This window comes from Parasteatoda tepidariorum, chromosome 1 (genome assembly GCF_982258835.1).
Source record: "Parasteatoda tepidariorum strain Cologne lab strain chromosome 1, Ptep-v5.0, whole genome shotgun sequence".
NCBI classification, from domain to species: domain Eukaryota; kingdom Metazoa; phylum Arthropoda; class Arachnida; order Araneae; family Theridiidae; genus Parasteatoda; species Parasteatoda tepidariorum.
The window spans coordinates 126,409,656-126,426,646 of NC_141755.1; the positions used below are offsets into that span (position 1 = coordinate 126,409,656).

A 16,991-nucleotide genomic window follows, 5' to 3' on the forward strand; every position below is an offset into this window, starting at 1 on the left:
TGGTGCATACGAGCACCGTTTTGTTTCTCAATAAAATATTTCTTTTCATGTATGAAATTCTTTTGTGTCATATTTCAATTAAAATAATACCACATTCTCTGCTAAAATGGGTCAGAAAAAGCATAGTAAACCTAAAAAGAAGTTAATATCAAGAGAGAGCAATGATTGTTTTTTAACGATTTTTGCAGAAGATTTTTCAGAAGTGCCAACTTTGCTGGATGGTATAATAGTAGGTATAAAGAAGTAACTTATAAGCTCCAGGGTTTACATATTCAAGCAATTTCAGAGGCTGTGAGTATATTTATTCATATTGTATTTAAATTATTTTAATCTTTCTCAACTAAATTCTTCAGTATAAATCTATAATAAATCTATGTCTATAATCTATACTGTTTTACCAAGAGGGTATATGCTGTTTGTAGCAGTTAATTTTTTTACCCCGATCTTTGTTCAGCCTACAACTTGATTACTTGAATGCGCAGAAAGGCTGTTTTTTTTCTTCATTTTTTAAAAAAAAAGAAAAACTGTTTACGCATATTGTACCAAATAAAATAGTTTTTCTTGCAAAAACTTAACATTATAATGCTTAAAATAATATGTGTTCAAAGTAGGACTGGGCGATATAAGAAATTTTATATCGTGATGCATCACCAGTTTTGCATCGCGATATACCGATGTATCGCGATATAGTATTTTCGAAATTCATTTACTTGTAAGGCACAGAAAGTCAGATTTCTATCAAAACTTCATACTCAGATTGATTTAAATCAATTTATGAATTTGAAGATATGTGTTTTGCTTAAGAAAGATATTAATGTTATATTTTCTAAAAATGATCGCACAAATAACGAAAGATTTCTTAGTTTAAAAATAAATAATAAAAAAATAAATAAAATTGAAATTTATCAATATATTTACCTAACAATATAGAAAGAAAATTTAAAAAATAAGTTCGTTAAAAATTATTTGTATGCTTGAAACAAAGTGCTAAATAATTTGAAAAAAAAAAACACTTTTAAAACAACACTATTTTTTATCATTATTTTTTCACATAAAGTAGTAAATTAAAATTGAATAATTACCGAATTCTGAACGAAAAAACAAAGTAAGGATTAATTTCTTAAAAATAAAAACCAAAGAATTATGATATTCGATAATATATTTAATTGACAATATTGAAAGAAAATTAAAAAACACGATTATACTCTTTAATAAAACGAAGTGCTAAATGATTTTAAAAAAAGAAGTTGCAAACTTTACTAATTTTTTTGAATAAACAAAGTTGATTAACCTATATCCAAATCCAAAAGAGGAAAAATAAGTTTTGTCATGATTTTATTTATAAAAATAAAAACAACTAAAGATTTATAAATTTAAAATCAGTAATGAAAACCCATTAAATTATTAGAAGTTTCATCCAAAAATTTTTAATAAATTAAAATAAAGTAAAAAATAGCCTAACAAATTTAATTACTTTGTAATTTAATTCTTTATGGACACCTTAAATTAGATTTTTTATTGTAATAATTTCAATAATGTAAAAAATTACTTAAACATATAATATCAAAATTAATTTTCACATTTAAAAATAAAAAAAAAGTTTTGTTTTAAAAAAAAACATTTACCTAATTAATTAAGAAACACTTCTTTATTTATTCTTTTCAATAATAGATTACGTTCAGAACAAGGTAACGATGGCAATCACAAAGTCAGTCCCACTGAAAATAATCTACAAGAAACGATATCAAGTCGCGACAACGAAAAAACTGTGAGGCGCAAAAACAAACATGCGAGATCACGATATATATTCTGAAAACTATGATTCTGATTCTACCACTCATCAATCAAGGCTATTTCAACATAACGCAACGAACATCGTCTTCCATGGCGCGAGTCGGTATCAGTTGCAAGAAGATCCTTGCACGTCTTATATTGATACATCGTTTTGCGCTCGTCTGCTTTAGTCTACGGCTTAAATCAGATTTCTGATGCATCGCCTGTAACTAAAGTTGTGTATCGCCTTGCTGGTATATGTGTTAAATCGATATGTCGCGATACATCGATTTATAGCCCAGTCCTAGTTCAAAGTATATAAAAATAAATTCTTTTGCCATTTAAATTTTTTTAAGGATAATTTTCTTTAAAACGTATACAAAACGAATGTAGTTCATGGAATTTTTTATTATGTTATCACTAAAAGAATTTAGATATTAATGATTGTTTTACAACTAAATATGTTCCTAAGAGCCAATTATTATTTTTTTTTGTCTCAAGTTGTCTCTGAAGTCTTACAAGAAAAAAGAAATAATTGTAATTCTTATTTTGTAATCATTAGCATATTTTATAATGCCTCCTCACTATTGTAAGGCAATGACTTTAAAATACCCTATGGCAGAATTAGCACTAATATGTAGCTTTAAGATACTTTTGATTATAACAATTACTAATTTGACAGAAACATTGTGTTAACAGAAGAAAGAATAAAATTTTTTAATTTTGTTGGTAATATTTTTAGGCGATTATTATAGGCAATATTCTAGAATTTTGTAGGCAGAAAAATGCAATAGTTATTTCCTCTTTCAAATTTTGTAAATCATTACAAAAATTCAAATGCGTAAATAAATTAAACTATAATAAATTGGAAAATCGTAAGATCCGTGCAGCAACTTACAAAATAAAGATAGACGATGAAAACAGGCGAATAGGACTTTTTAAAAAGAATAATACTTGAATAAATGTATTTAAAACACGGTGTTCTTTAAAGAAGAGAAAAAAATAAAAGAAAGAGCATTTCTAGAACGACCTATCATTCAAACTTTCGTGATGTCTGAATTTTTTATTTTATATTAATTTGTAATTCTAGCTGAAGGCAGTCATAACTGTGTTTTTTTTAATATCGCAAATGGGAATAGAAAAGTCACAATTATTTCTTTCCTCTCTGATGTGCAAGTAAGACATCTTTGAAGAAAAAAAAATTTCTGCAGAGAGGAAAATTTTCCCCTTCCCAAATGAAACATTTTTCTGTCGCAATTCTGCAACAGGGATAATATATATATGGGTCATTCTCACAAAAACAGTCATTTTCATGTCCCCAGTATATTTTATGTTTGTTTTACAACTTACGAAAAAAAATTTTTCAGGGAAAGTGTCCTTCAGAATGCAAGCTAACAAAAAAATAAAATTATAAATTTTTATTTTTTATTAATTTTAGGTAATAAAAATATACCAATATGTCATTCCCTCACTTGTCCCCACTGCTGATTTAAAAAAAGAAAAAAAATTGTTTCTGAAATAAAAATTTTTTTTTACAAATTTGTGTTTTTTATTTGAGAATATTGAAATATAGAATTCAGAAAATAAATTTTAAATTTAATTTCTGATAAAAATATTAACACAGCACTATTTTAAACTTTGTCCCCAGTGTTTCGCGTCATTCCCTCACAACAATGTTCTTATCACCTGCAATCATCTTAGAATAAAAATATTTTAATAAAAACTTCAGAAGTTAACAACTGGCATCATAGAACAAAATTGCAGTATGTTTCCATCTTCAACTTAAAGAAGCTTTGCTGTGGAATAAATTTGAATGAATCAAACCAGGTAAAATTTTTTACATTTGTCATTCCCTCATGTCGTTTTTTAGAGTAAAATAAAATACAACTTCATCGAGAAAGTGGATAATTATATGTTGCTTTCTTGTATGAATATAATTGTATGTGAATGACTTCAGAAATTAATAAAGCCTAACTGTTATTTTTAAATTTTATTGAATTCGTCATTCCCTCACTAGTGTATAAAGTGAGGGAATGATTCAAGATGAGTATATTATTAAATTTTTTTTTTGTTCAATCGTGCCAGCCAATTTTATTTCCCAAACCTGTAAAAACTGTTAAATATATAAGATTAAATTATAATAAATATTAGATATACTTAGTATGTTATCATTTTCAAACTTTAGGTAGATGTAACTTAGATAAAAACATGTAATAAATTAAAATATCATTCCCTCACTATTAGTGTCAGTCCCTCACTTTTTAAATAGCGAAAATAATTAATTTACTTATTAATTACTTTGAAAAATAAATTAATAAATTGATTTATTAAACTAATTAATTTATTTATTAAATTAATTAATTATTAATTATTATAAATTAATAATTATAAATTAATTATTTAAAAAATTAATTAATTTAAATAATAAGTATAATTTATAGGATATATACTTTCTTTACAATGCCATTACATATTTCTATTAATATAGAAAGATTCAGAGCTTTTTATTCACTTTACTTTTTTGGGATTTTATGAACTGAAAAATGACAGTTTTCGTGAGAATGACCCATATATGCATCTGTATGATAAAAAAAATAAATGAATTTTATTAAACAAAACTTTTAATTTCTAAATAATTTAAAAAAAGAAAGGAAAAAAATCAAGGATATATTTCATGCAACGAAATATTTTTTTAAACATTGCCACCATTTCTGAATGATTTGAAAACAAAAAAAGCAATTAAAAATGAGTTAGCAAAGGGTATACGCATTACAAGATTAATTTTTTTTCTTGCTAAAAAACGAAGCAAAACAAAGTTGCCATGCTTTATTTTAGAATAATATTTATAATTGTAACAAAAATATGTTGAGATGGGGATTGAGAGAGAAATTTTAGAAAAATCAATAATCTTCCTACATGAAAAATAGATTAGGTATTTATTTAACCGATGAACATATAAGTCTGTTAAATGAGAAAATAGGAAATTAAAAAAGAAGTTTTTAAAAATCATTACAATTGATGAAAAAGTGATTTAAAAAAAGTCATCGCTTATAGAATTGTGTTCCATGATGAACTCTATAGAAAGCACCATCTTATTTTTACTTCATCCTTATGGTTTTTATTTTATAACCGTCATAGAACAGCTGACCCAATTTTTTGGGTTGGCGACTATTAATGTTTGACTCCATAGCCTTGTCAGTTTGAACAGAAGACAAGGGAACTCCTGAATCAAGTATGGGGGGGGGGGATTTTGCCTTCGTGGAGGACTTTTTGATGGAACTCACCCGCATTTGCGTAACATGGTGACTACGATAACCTCCTACAGTTAGCCTTACGGCAAGGGGACTCTAACCTATGATCTATCTACCACTGAGAATATTTTATGCCGGCACTGTCGTCGGTGCGAGCCGGGTGCAGAATTCGTATCGACCGGCCGTTGCTGGGATTCAAATCCGGATCACCTGGTTAGAAGGCGAATTCTCTCGTCCTTATGGTTGAAGTTGTGTGCCGTTCTTTCATTCAGAACCCACTAGTAGAGTCCTGGCTCAGGTCATTTCACTTTTATTTCTTTTGTCTATTGACAGATTCAGCACTTGTCCTTCTGGTTATTTCTTCAGCCCAATTACTAACCGGCAGCTGTATTTTTTTGTGAAGAGTTAATAATTGCTGGAAAATGATCATTATCATCATAGTTGGCCAGATAGCAGCCCTTCCTCTGAAGATTTCTCCATAATGACTTCCGTTTTATCTTTGTTCTCCAATTCTTTTCATTAATTGCAAGACTTCACCGAATCAGCCTTCTCAACAATGTCCTTCCCCGCTTTCTTGTTCCAGTGGGTCTAAAAGGCAATATCTTTTTTATTGTATTGTCATCACTCATTCGATCATCGGATTCAATCTATTCATGCATATAATAATATCAGGCTGTTTTATAAATCATGTCACCACTCAAATATTGTAAGACAATTCTCCTTTAGTTCAGAAGTATGTGTCAAGAGTTTTGTCAGTCTATCGTGGTGTAGCCGGAACATGATAGCAGGTATAATAACAAAATAATACAGTCAGACCTGGATATAAGGTCATCCGCATATAAGGTCACTTTTCCTAAGTCCCGGCTCACTGAACAGGAATTATTTGTTACAGATTATTAAATATATTGTCAAGTTTTAAAAATCGTTATCTCTTATAAGGTAATTTTTTATCTGAGGCGAGGGGAGCTCTTTTCTAACAAAAGCCTATTTAACTTCCTTACAAGGCAATTGCCCCTCTCGAGTTCTAGAGAAATGTTGCAGCCAGCGAACACACCCGGACCTGGAGAGAATCCCCCCCCCCGCCTTCACGACCAGTAATTGCTCATCCCTGTCCACACTTCCAGGGGGGGGGGAGCTTTCGCCTTTCGGACGAGAACAAAGGACAAGTTTTCCCATCGTGTTATGTGACCATTTGCTGACCAGACCAGAGGAAAGAATTTCATTCGAACCTCTCTCATTGTGTCATCATGTTGGCAAAGAGAAAGACGTTGACTCTATCAGAGAAAGAAAAAAATATCTGAAGATTATGAAAGTTCAAATTTATCGAAAGCATGTTTTGCCGAAGAAGGTGGTATACCTTGCACCACCTTAAACAATATTCTGCCATCTCATCGCAGTTGAAATGGGAAAAGAAAAAGGATGCGTTTTTCCCCTTATGAGAAAATTGAAGAAGCCATTCTCCAATGGATAAAAATGGTTGGAGATAAAATGTGCCGATATCGTGTTGAGTACTGAGAGAAAAAGCTCTGCAAATAGGAGAACCTAATTGTATGACGAGCAATAGATGGATTCAGAGATTTAAAGTAAGACTTGATTTAACTTTCAAGACAGTATGTAGTGAAGCTGGAGGTGTTGGAAAAACTGTTTTGAATGACTTGATGAAATCTGTGTTAGAAGATGACATTTTGAAACGGTAAAAGCCATGCGATGTATTCAACGTCGACGAATGTGGCCTTTTTTTCTGAGTCTTACCTGAAAAAACTCTAGCGTTACAAAATGTGTAGGTTGCAAAAAAATTAAAGAAAGATTTACAGGGACCAATATGGATGGCTCTTGTTATTGGTACATTACAAAAGCCACGTTGCTTTAAAAACCTGAAATCTTTATGATGCTAACAAAAAAGCGTGGATGACTGTCACCATTTGGGAGAAAACAATACGGCATTTAGTCAGGCAGTTTGTGAAGCGAAAAGTTGTTTTCATAGCAGACAATTGCACAGCTCATACCAACATCCCACAGTTAGCCTCAATTGAGCTTGTTTTCTTGCCTCCCAATGTGACCAGCATTCTCCAACCATTGGATCAAAGAGTTATTCAAAACCTAAAAGTGAACTATCATAAGCTCCTCCTGAAGGATTTTATCACTGCCATCGACCAAAAAAAGGAGTTTAACATTACTGTCTTGGATGCCATTTTCTATGTGTGCAAAAGTTGGAAAATGACCACATGCATAGCAAATTGTTTTCGTCATGCTGGTTTTGTGAGTTCTCTGAATATTGTGGATGACAAAACCGAAGATGACGATATTCCTCTATCTGTTCTGATGGAAGATCTGAAAAATCGTGGCCATGCCATTGAAGGGGAGGCTGAATATGGTTTGATTGATGGGGAAATTGCCATCACTTCTGAAACTACAATTTCTGAAATTGTTTCACATAAAGTGGACAGTGAGGACAATGACAGTGATCCTGAGACTGTAACCCAAGCGCAAGCCTTCAATGCAATAAATGTCATACAAATTTTTTTTACAGACCATGAGGGAGCTGAGGAGCATTTTGAGAAGTTACAAAATCTAGAAAACATAGTTCGAAAAATGAAATAAAAAACGAGACATAATGATTATTTTAAATAATTATTTTAAATAAGGTATGATGTAATGTATGTATGCACACTTTGAGGAAATTTGTAAACAGCTTTATTTTAAATTTAAATTTTTAAAAAAAATCTTAACTTTCTTTAATTTTTTACTAATTCTGTTAAAATTCAGTGACTTAATTTATGGCCGATCGTTTTCGTTTGTATTATCATTAAAAAAAATCATAATGTGTACTATTTACGTGCTTAGTTACTAACTGCTGATGAATCGGTTAAAAGGTCATCCCACTTATAAGGTAACTTTTGCAATGTCTCTTAGGGTGACTTTATATCGAGGTCTGACTGTAAATAATAATAACAAAATACTAATAAAAACAAGAGTAATAAAACAAGAAGGTTAGAGGGTGGAATTATTGCTCTCTAAATAGACTCGGTTTTGAAAGAGAATAAATGGTTCTTAATGGGAGGTTTACTCTATTTTGGAAGTTTTCTTGCCTTGGTGAATCATAAATGTTGCAAAGAGGAAATGTATCCAAAAATACAGTAATTTTTATTAATAGTAAAATAAAAATATTTTGTAGGATATGCTGGAGTGGATTAAAGACAAGGAAGAAGTGGAAATAGTTGACTTAGTCTTACGATTGCGAAACAAACTGGTATGTTTAGGTTTATTATTGTTAAATATGCTTATTCACTATATAGAGAAATACTTTTATAAAACCATGCTTTTTATATTTTCACAGTTGTATTATTTGATAGATTCAAGTTGTTTTACTTCAAAATTTTTAATGATCTCAAAATTTTTGATTTGATGAATGCACCTATTTATCATAATTATTTTTAAGCCAATTTTAAAGTTTAGTTTGCTAAAAAATATTGACTAAAAGTCTTATGAGTCGAATCAAAACGTTTTTTAAAAAAGTGTAAAACTTTGATGTAGAAAGATGATCATTTGACCAAAGGGATGTTACGATGAACTCCGTAATCACTGGTTACTATCCGTGCAGTGACCAATATAGGTAACACAATGTATTCCGAAATACTCTTAAATTACGTACTGTTAATCATAACTATATTTACTTATTAATTTAAACAAGGTTTCCGCGGTCCTTAAAAACTGCTTAATTTTTATTTTGGAAAATAACGGCCCTTAAAACTACTTATTTTTAGTTCAAGGTTTTTAAAAGTCCTTAATTTTTTAGCATCTCCTATGGTTGATAGGAACAATTTTTCAGTTAAATTTTTAAAAGCAAAAAAAATTTCTTTTATCACTTAGAATTAGACCATGCATCGAGGGTATAGCATTTTAGAGGGACAAAAACTAATGTGTGTGTTGGGGGGGGGGGAAGAAAGCATGTCCTTTGCCTAGAATGGTACTCTATGAGGAGAGTGAAGCATTCTAAAAGAAAAGAATAGTGTGAACAAGGGGGCGGGGGCAGTTTTAAGGTACCGAAGTAGAAGCCCCGCACTAACCTTCAAAATTGACAGAATTCAAGAAATTCAGTTCTACTGGTAACGCATCTGCTTATAGGAATTAAATAAAACGCTAAGAAAAGAAGTATCAGAAAAAAGATTTGACTAGAATCCATAACGAAAACTATTTCCTAAAATCTTGAAGAATTAAATTTGTATAATATTTCAATGATAATTCATGATTGTACTAAAAATTAAACAGATTTGTAAGAAACAGGGTTTGAAAAATCCCAGCCCACTTAGGTTTTTCATCCAAAACATGGGGTTTAGTGGGTTTTTGGTGAAAACCTACAAGTTTTTTTCCCAAAAATACTTTAAATTTTTTTCCCCTGAGTACTAAATAAGAAAGAATGTAACAAACTTCTAACAAAAATGTTAAATATTTGGTAGCTACTTATAATTTGTTTTGTTGAAATGTAAATTTATTTTTAAAGTTTTAGATTGTTACGCTATTATTTTTATTTAAGGATAAGCAGATTGTTACATAAAAATTCAAATCTACTCAACTAAACGATCCTTAGATTTTAATAATCATTTTATTCAGTTAACATTGCAACTTAATATACTGTTTTTAATTTTTGTTCAATTTTTGGTTGCTTTAAAATTAGTTCATGTTTTTTGCCAGAAGTTTAGTTAACTTATGTAAAGTTAATTCTTAATAACAGGTTTGGCTGGAAATATTTTTGTTAAAGTTCATCATAGAAGTAAATATAACTGGCTGTTTTAGTGGCGAAATTTAAGATCTTGTTGAAATAATTGTTTCAATGTTTTTTCCAAATTTCTTTATTTACTCTTTCTTTTAATATACATGAAAAAAAATTGCAAATATTAATTTCTGCACATAATTTTACAATTCAATTTCTATGAAATCATTAAAAATGGAATGCAGATTAGTTTCATATGTTAACTTTTAACAATCTGAATGACGTCAACTTTTAACAATCTGAAAATATTTTAAAAAAGCCCGACTCTGGTTTGCAGAAATTGCTTGTTACTTCTTTGGCAAACTCTGTTAATTAATACAATTATATCAGTGCTTACACTATAATAAAATTGTCTTTTTTATTATTTTTCTTTATTTATTGATATTTTTAGAAAGGTAAATAATTTGCATTTTCACTGGTGGCATATGTATATTCAATGATAAACAATCATACTGTTTTTGAAGTCTTTAATTTTTCAAAAATGTACTTAATTTTTTCAGAAAAATTCCTTAAAAGGGCTTAATTTTTGCTTGTTTGAAAGAGTGGAAACCCTGCAGTGGAAAAAAAACTATCATAACAATTAAAATTTTAATATTCAGGTACCCGCACAGCATTTAATGGAAATTAGTCCCAAGGCTTTTTTTAAATTTAAACACTGAATTTGGTATTGTGTGTTTCCCTGAAAAGCAATTACGAGCAGAAATTGTAAGGGACACTAAAAAATTAATTGTTCTTTACAGTGTTTACTATTAAAATATTTTTTGTTTTTATTTTCTTGTCTAGGCTGTAGTTGAAAGTGGAAACCTTTCATTACCCAAAAGAACAGCTGAAAAACTGCAATCTCAAGTCAGTGCCATTATTGCAACTTTGCCCGATGATTTGCAAAATGTGTTAAAATAATATGAACTTACCAATGTTTTTAAATTTATTTATGTACTGAGAATTTTTCTAAAATATTTATTTTATGTATATAGTGTATTGCATAATCTTATTACATTACTTAACTTCATTTATTTCACCAGTTTTTCATTTGTAAATGCGCAATATCAAGTAGAATATATTTTTTATAATCACTGTTTATATTTCATACATGTAAATATTCATTTTTATATAAAAATAGTGCCTTATAGTAATTAAAGCTATAAGAGAGAATGCCATTCTCATGTACATTTATGATTTGCGTTATGAATAAATGTGTGTCATTTATTTTTTCAATATTTTAAGGAAATTTAAAATAGTAAATAAATTATATGAAATCAATAATATTACAGTTGGCTCTCTATTTAACAACTTTAAAGGGACCCTATAAAGTTACATTCAAGTAGCATTAAACAGAATTTTTTTAAAAGTTACATTTAGAGAGCATTCCTTTAATAGACTTAGTCAATATAGTGGCTTGATTAAAAAAAAAAAAATTTATTTTCTTAAAGGATTATTATTATTTTTTTTGCTAATTGGTTTTTGACACAACAGAGGTAAAAACCATGAAGATAATACTTTTTTCTTTATGTAATGGTACAGCAGACAATAAATTTGTAATAAAATTTTCTTTACAATTTAGAAATCATTATGTACATATTTATTTATGTAATTATTTTAATATACTATCAAACATAAATAGTTGTGATTTAAATAAGTCTTAATTTGCGAGAAAGCTAAAAATTAAAATAGAATATGTTTAAAAAGATTGCATGTACCAATACTGATATTGTTACAATACACCTCTATGCAATTCATAGTTTGTTACTAACTAATTGATGAACTACTTATTTGATTTTAAAGCTTTTATTTAACTCACTGCAAACCACAATTGTATGCACCTGTTTCACATAAAAATTTTGATTGTTTGCCCTTTGATTGTTTGATTGATTACCTAATAAACTTAATGGTATTATTCATAAGTATGTAATTTTTTTGTTGTAAATGAAATATATATTTAGAAAAGACAGAAGAAACAAATAGAGCATATTAGAATAAAATTATTTATCAATAAAGTAAAGCTTATTTCCTGCACACGAGCTAAAGAATAATTTACTTCATTACTAGAATATTATAAATAAAAATTCCATTATTCCGTATGTAAAATTAATTCCTATGCCTTTTAATAAAAGTTGAAATAAAAATTAATTCAATAAAATGAAAGAAGAGATATTTATTAAGCTGCACTTTTCACCTGACATGTATGCCCATAATATTCTCTAACAAAAATTTATATTTGCCTTTAAGTAAGGCATATAATAGGAGAGAATCAAATTGTATTGAAGAAAATTGTTGAATCGATCCTTTCAACCTTCTTCTCAAAAATCTCCCAGACAAACACACTTGGAACATGTCAAAATAAAGTGTGTCAATTATATATTGAGGTGACATGTCTTAGAATAACAAGATCTTCAAAAATAGCAAGCAACCAGGAATTTGTCCAATTGCATCCAATTATATAAATTAAAGTTGTTTCAGAGTGAAATATTTAGATATTAATAGTTGAATATATATTGTGAAGTAGAAATTTAGACAATTTTCATATTTATTTTGCTTAAGATGTATGGAATTATAATATTATGTTGTATCAATATTCTTAAAACATTTTTTGCTAAGTATCTTTCAAAACTTATTTTTTAAAATTTTAATTAGTAGAAATGAAAAAAGAAAATACCAAAGAAATTGGACTTGCATTTAACAGAAATCCAACTGAAACATAACTAAATAACTTTGAAACATAACTAAATTGCTTTTCAAATGAATGGACTGAAAATACCCCCAAAATACATACTGTTATCTACCAAATTAAAAAAGGTCTTCACCATGCTATGATAATTATGTCATACAATACACATAAGATTCTATAAGGTAAAAAATATGTTCTTGAATAATCTTGATTTATATTTTGACACTGGTGATCCTTCTTAAATGAAATGATTTGTCTAAAAATAATTTTACATTTCCTTTATTACTTTGATAACTAAAGAATAAATTGTATTGAAATAACTATCAAATTATATCCAGTCTAATTGGAGTTTCCTTTAAAATGAATTGATTTCTATATTATCTTATACTGCTTAACTTTTATGTTACTCTTCTAATATTCCCCTCTTTTATTTCTTTATTAAATTCACCTTGTAATGTATCTAATTAATATTTGAATTACTTGGTTGATGGTGTTCATAGAGATGCAAATAAATTCTTTATTTCACTTTATGTGTTGGTGGAACTTATTGTGGTCTAACATAATTTATTCTGCACACATATTTGATGTTTGTTACAATAAGTTTGTAGCTTAACAGTTTTCATAATACATTAAAGGAATTTTTTTATTATACATATAATATATATAGGAATGCTTTTATTATACATATTTAATCCCCATTTCTTGTTGTCTGATTTTAATCTTTAGAAACAATGAATGATTATTGTAAAACTGGAAGGAAAACTTTATAATAAGACTGTGCACTTTAGTGTGCTGCCAAATTTTAGAAATTATAATTCCTTTTTTTTTATGACGAGTAAAGTTTAAATTAGAGAAAAGTATATATATAATTTTTCCACTCTTTAACGGTGTAAACATCTTAGTCGACAATACTCCTGTCTCTGACAATCCTGAAATAAGTAGGAGATTTAATGACTATTAAAATTACTAATTGACGAAAGTAGCTATGCGAGCTAAATATTAACTTACAAAAGGAAATAAAAGCTAACAATTTAAATAAGCTCTGCAATTAATTGTTATAAAAACAAATTATCAAAAAAACAAAACAAGCTAACAATTAATATTTTGCAAAAAAAAAACAAGGAATCACAAAGAAATAACAATGTTAAAAATCTAAGGATAAATAGCTAGTAAAAACAAACAAGTAAAATAACTTAATAAAAACAAAATAAAAGAACTATTAAGATATGCGAGGGAAAGAACGTGATATTGAACTGCATAAGTTGAAAGAGCTAATTAATCCTTTATAATAAACTTGTTTTTGTAGTACTTATTTTCTATTCAAAATTATTACCATAAAATATTTTTTACACAGTGTATTATCGGGTAAGTAAACAACTTATTTTTTTCTTTGTGTTGGTCAAATTTCAAAATCGTTAAAAGTATGCCGTGACAAGAAGTATTTTTTGAGAATATCACATCTTAGCCAAAGACCAATGTAACAAGTTTCACATAGTTTTGCATAGTTTCGCACATTTTCATATAGTTTCGCATAGTTTCACATATTTTCTAAGTTCACATAGTTTTGCGTAGTTTCTATGTTCTCATAGTTTCTACGTTCATATAGTTCTAGATAGTTTCGCGTAGTTTCAGATAGTGTCGCATAGTTTCACATATTTTCGCATGGTTTCTATGTTCACATAGTTTCTAAGTTCGCATATTTTCATATAGTTTCGCATAGTTTCTATGTTCACATAGTTTCTAAGTTCGCATAGTTTCGCAAAGTTTTACATAGTTTCATATACTTTCGCATAGTTTCTATGTTCACATAGTTTCAAAGTTCACATAGTATCGCATATTTTCATATGGTTTCGCATAGTTTCTATGTTCACATAGTTTCTAAGTTCGCATATTTTCATATACTTTCGCATAGTTTCATATAGTTTCGCATAGTTTCACATAGTTTCTAAGTTCACTTAGTTTCGCATACTTTCAGATAGTTTCACTTAGTTTCGCATATTTTCATATAGTTTCGCATAGTTTCATATAGTTTCGCATGTTTTCATATAGTTACTCATAGTTTCGCATATTTTCGCATAGTTTTTATGTTCACATAGTTTTTAAGTTCACATATTTTCGCATAGTTTCTATGTTCACATAGCTTCTAAGTTCGTATAGTTTCGCATAGTTTCTATGTTCACATAGTTTCGCATAGTTTCTATGTTCACATAGTTTCTAAGTTCGCATAGTTTCTCATAGTTTCGCATCGTTTCACATAGTTTCAGATAGTTACGCGTAGTTTCACATAGTTTCGCATTTTTTCATATACTTTCGCAAAGTTTCGCAGAGTTTTACATAGTTTCGTATAGTATCACATAGTTTCGCCTTTTTTCATATACTTTCGCATAGTTTCATAAAGTTTCACACAGTTTCGCATAGTTTCACATATTTTTACATAGTTTCACATAGTTTTGCTTAGTTTCGCATGGTTTCGTATAGTTTCAGATAGTTTCGCATAGCTTCACATAGTTTCGCATAGCTTCACATAGTTTCGCGTTGTTTCGCATAGTTTCACATAGTTTCTAAGTTCACATAGTTTCGCATAGTTTCACATAGTTTCGCATAGTTCCGCATAGTTTCAGAAAGTTTCACATAGTTTCGCATAGTTTCACATAGTTTCCCATAGGTTCGCATTTTTGGTTCAATTTCAGAGAGTGGAAAATGAAGAATATGATGCAAAATGCAGCAGAGTGCAATAATCTCACCGAACACAGCTCAGTAGATGCGCATGCGGACTTCCAAGTATTTCGTCAAACATGTAACATGATTAGGATGCTATTATACGTTGCTGGCCGACGATAAACCCGAAATGGATTGTGGTTGAATGAATTATGAAAAGATTCAATGGAACAAAGTGAATTTTTTATAGACTAATTAGTAGGCCCACAATGTTCCAAAATATGTTTTGTTGACTAACCGGGAAGAGGTGCTTTAAGCTAAATATACGCGGAGCAGGTATGTGAAGCGTGGTGCAGTTGTTAGCGCTGTGGGCAAGGATGCTGTGCAGTCCCGGAAGTCCTGGGTTCGATACCCTGCAAGGATCGGCTTTAATTTTTTGTAATTTTATTTTATATTATGTTTTTTAATATACTTTTCGACAATGTAGCGTGAATGAAGTGTTCTGTATAACGATATAACTATTTTTCCTTTATGAAATAGCGAATAATAGCTAATAAACAGATAAATTTTGATTATTTTTTATTTATTTATTTATTTTTTTTAATGTTACTTTTTTAACTTCTTTCTCAATATTTTTAAGAGAATAAAGTGTTTCAGATATGAAAAGAATTATTTTTCTTTGTTAAAGAGCGAATAATGGCTTAAAAAAAGACAAAAGTCGTATCAGGAGGCACGCACACATCACACCCCGTTACTCCCTATAATATTAACCTATTATTTTCAAACAAGGCCTGAAATTAGAGTCTAATGTATCAATTAATTGTACTGAAGGAATTTTTTATAGACTAATTAGTGAGCCCACAATGTTCCAAAATATATTTTGTTGACTAACAGGAAAGAGGTACTTTAAGCTATATATTCGCGAAGCAGGTATGTGAAGCGTGGTGCAGTTGTTAGCGCTGTGGGCAAGATGCTATGCAGGCCCGGAAGTCCTGGGTTCGATACCCTGCAAGGATCGGCTTTACTTTTTTCTAATTTTATTTTATATTATGTTTTTTAATATACTTTTTGACAATCTAGCGTGAATGAAGTGTTCTGTATAACGAAATAACTATTTTTCCTTTATGAAATAGCGAATAATAGCTAATAAATAGATAAATTTTGATTATTTTTAATTTATTTATTTACTTTATTTAATGTTATTTTTTTATCTTCTTTCTCAATATTTTTAAGTGAATAAAGTGTTTATATATGAAAAGAAATATTTTTCTTTGTTAAGGAGCGAATAATGGCTGAAAAAAAGATAAAAGTCGTGTTAGGAGGCACGCACACATCACACCCCGTTACTCCCTATAATATTAACCTATAAATTTCAAACTCGGCCTGAAATTAGAGTCTAATGTAACAAACACTTGTACTGAAGGAATTTTTTATAGACTAATTAGTAGGCCCACAATGTTCTAAAATATGTTTTGTTGACAAACCGGGAAGAGGTAATTTAAGCTATATATGCGCGGAGCAGGTATGTGAAGCGTGGAGCTGATGGTAGCGTTGTGGGAAAGGACGCTATTTAGTCCCGGAAGTCCTGGGTTCGATACCCTGCAAGGATCGGCTTTAAATTTCTTTTATTTATTTTATATTATGTTTTTTAATATACCTTTCGACAATTTATAGTGAATGAAGTGTTCTATATTTCGAAATAGCTGTTTTTCCTTTATGAAATAGCGAATAATAGCTAATAAACAGATAAATTTTGAATTTTTTTATTTATTTATTTATTTTATTTAATGTTATTTTTTTTAACTTCTTTCTCAATATTTTTAAGTGAATAAAGTGTTTTATATATGAAAAGAACTATTTTTCTTTGTTAAAG

General features: G+C 29.0%; 1 protein-coding gene across 4 annotated transcripts in view; it reads left to right on the plus strand.

The window, feature by feature from the left end:
• The window catches only part of LOC107455735 (protein DENND6A), a 72,913-nt gene extending 59,923 nt beyond the window's left edge, over window positions 1-12,990 (plus strand). The window contains exons 18-20 of one of the 4 annotated variants that reach the window (XM_016073413.3): window positions 189-291; window positions 8,200-8,274; window positions 10,579-12,990. In XM_016073413.3, the coding sequence (XP_015928899.1) occupies window positions 189-291; window positions 8,200-8,274; window positions 10,579-10,695 (295 nt within the window). In that variant the 3' untranslated portion in view covers window positions 10,696-12,990. The remainder of the gene's footprint in view (window positions 1-188; window positions 292-8,199; window positions 8,275-10,578) is intronic. The other 3 variants (XM_043055283.3, XM_043055284.3, XM_087152577.1) reach the window with 3 other exon arrangements.
• The last annotated feature ends 4,001 nt before the right edge of the window (window positions 12,991-16,991 follow it).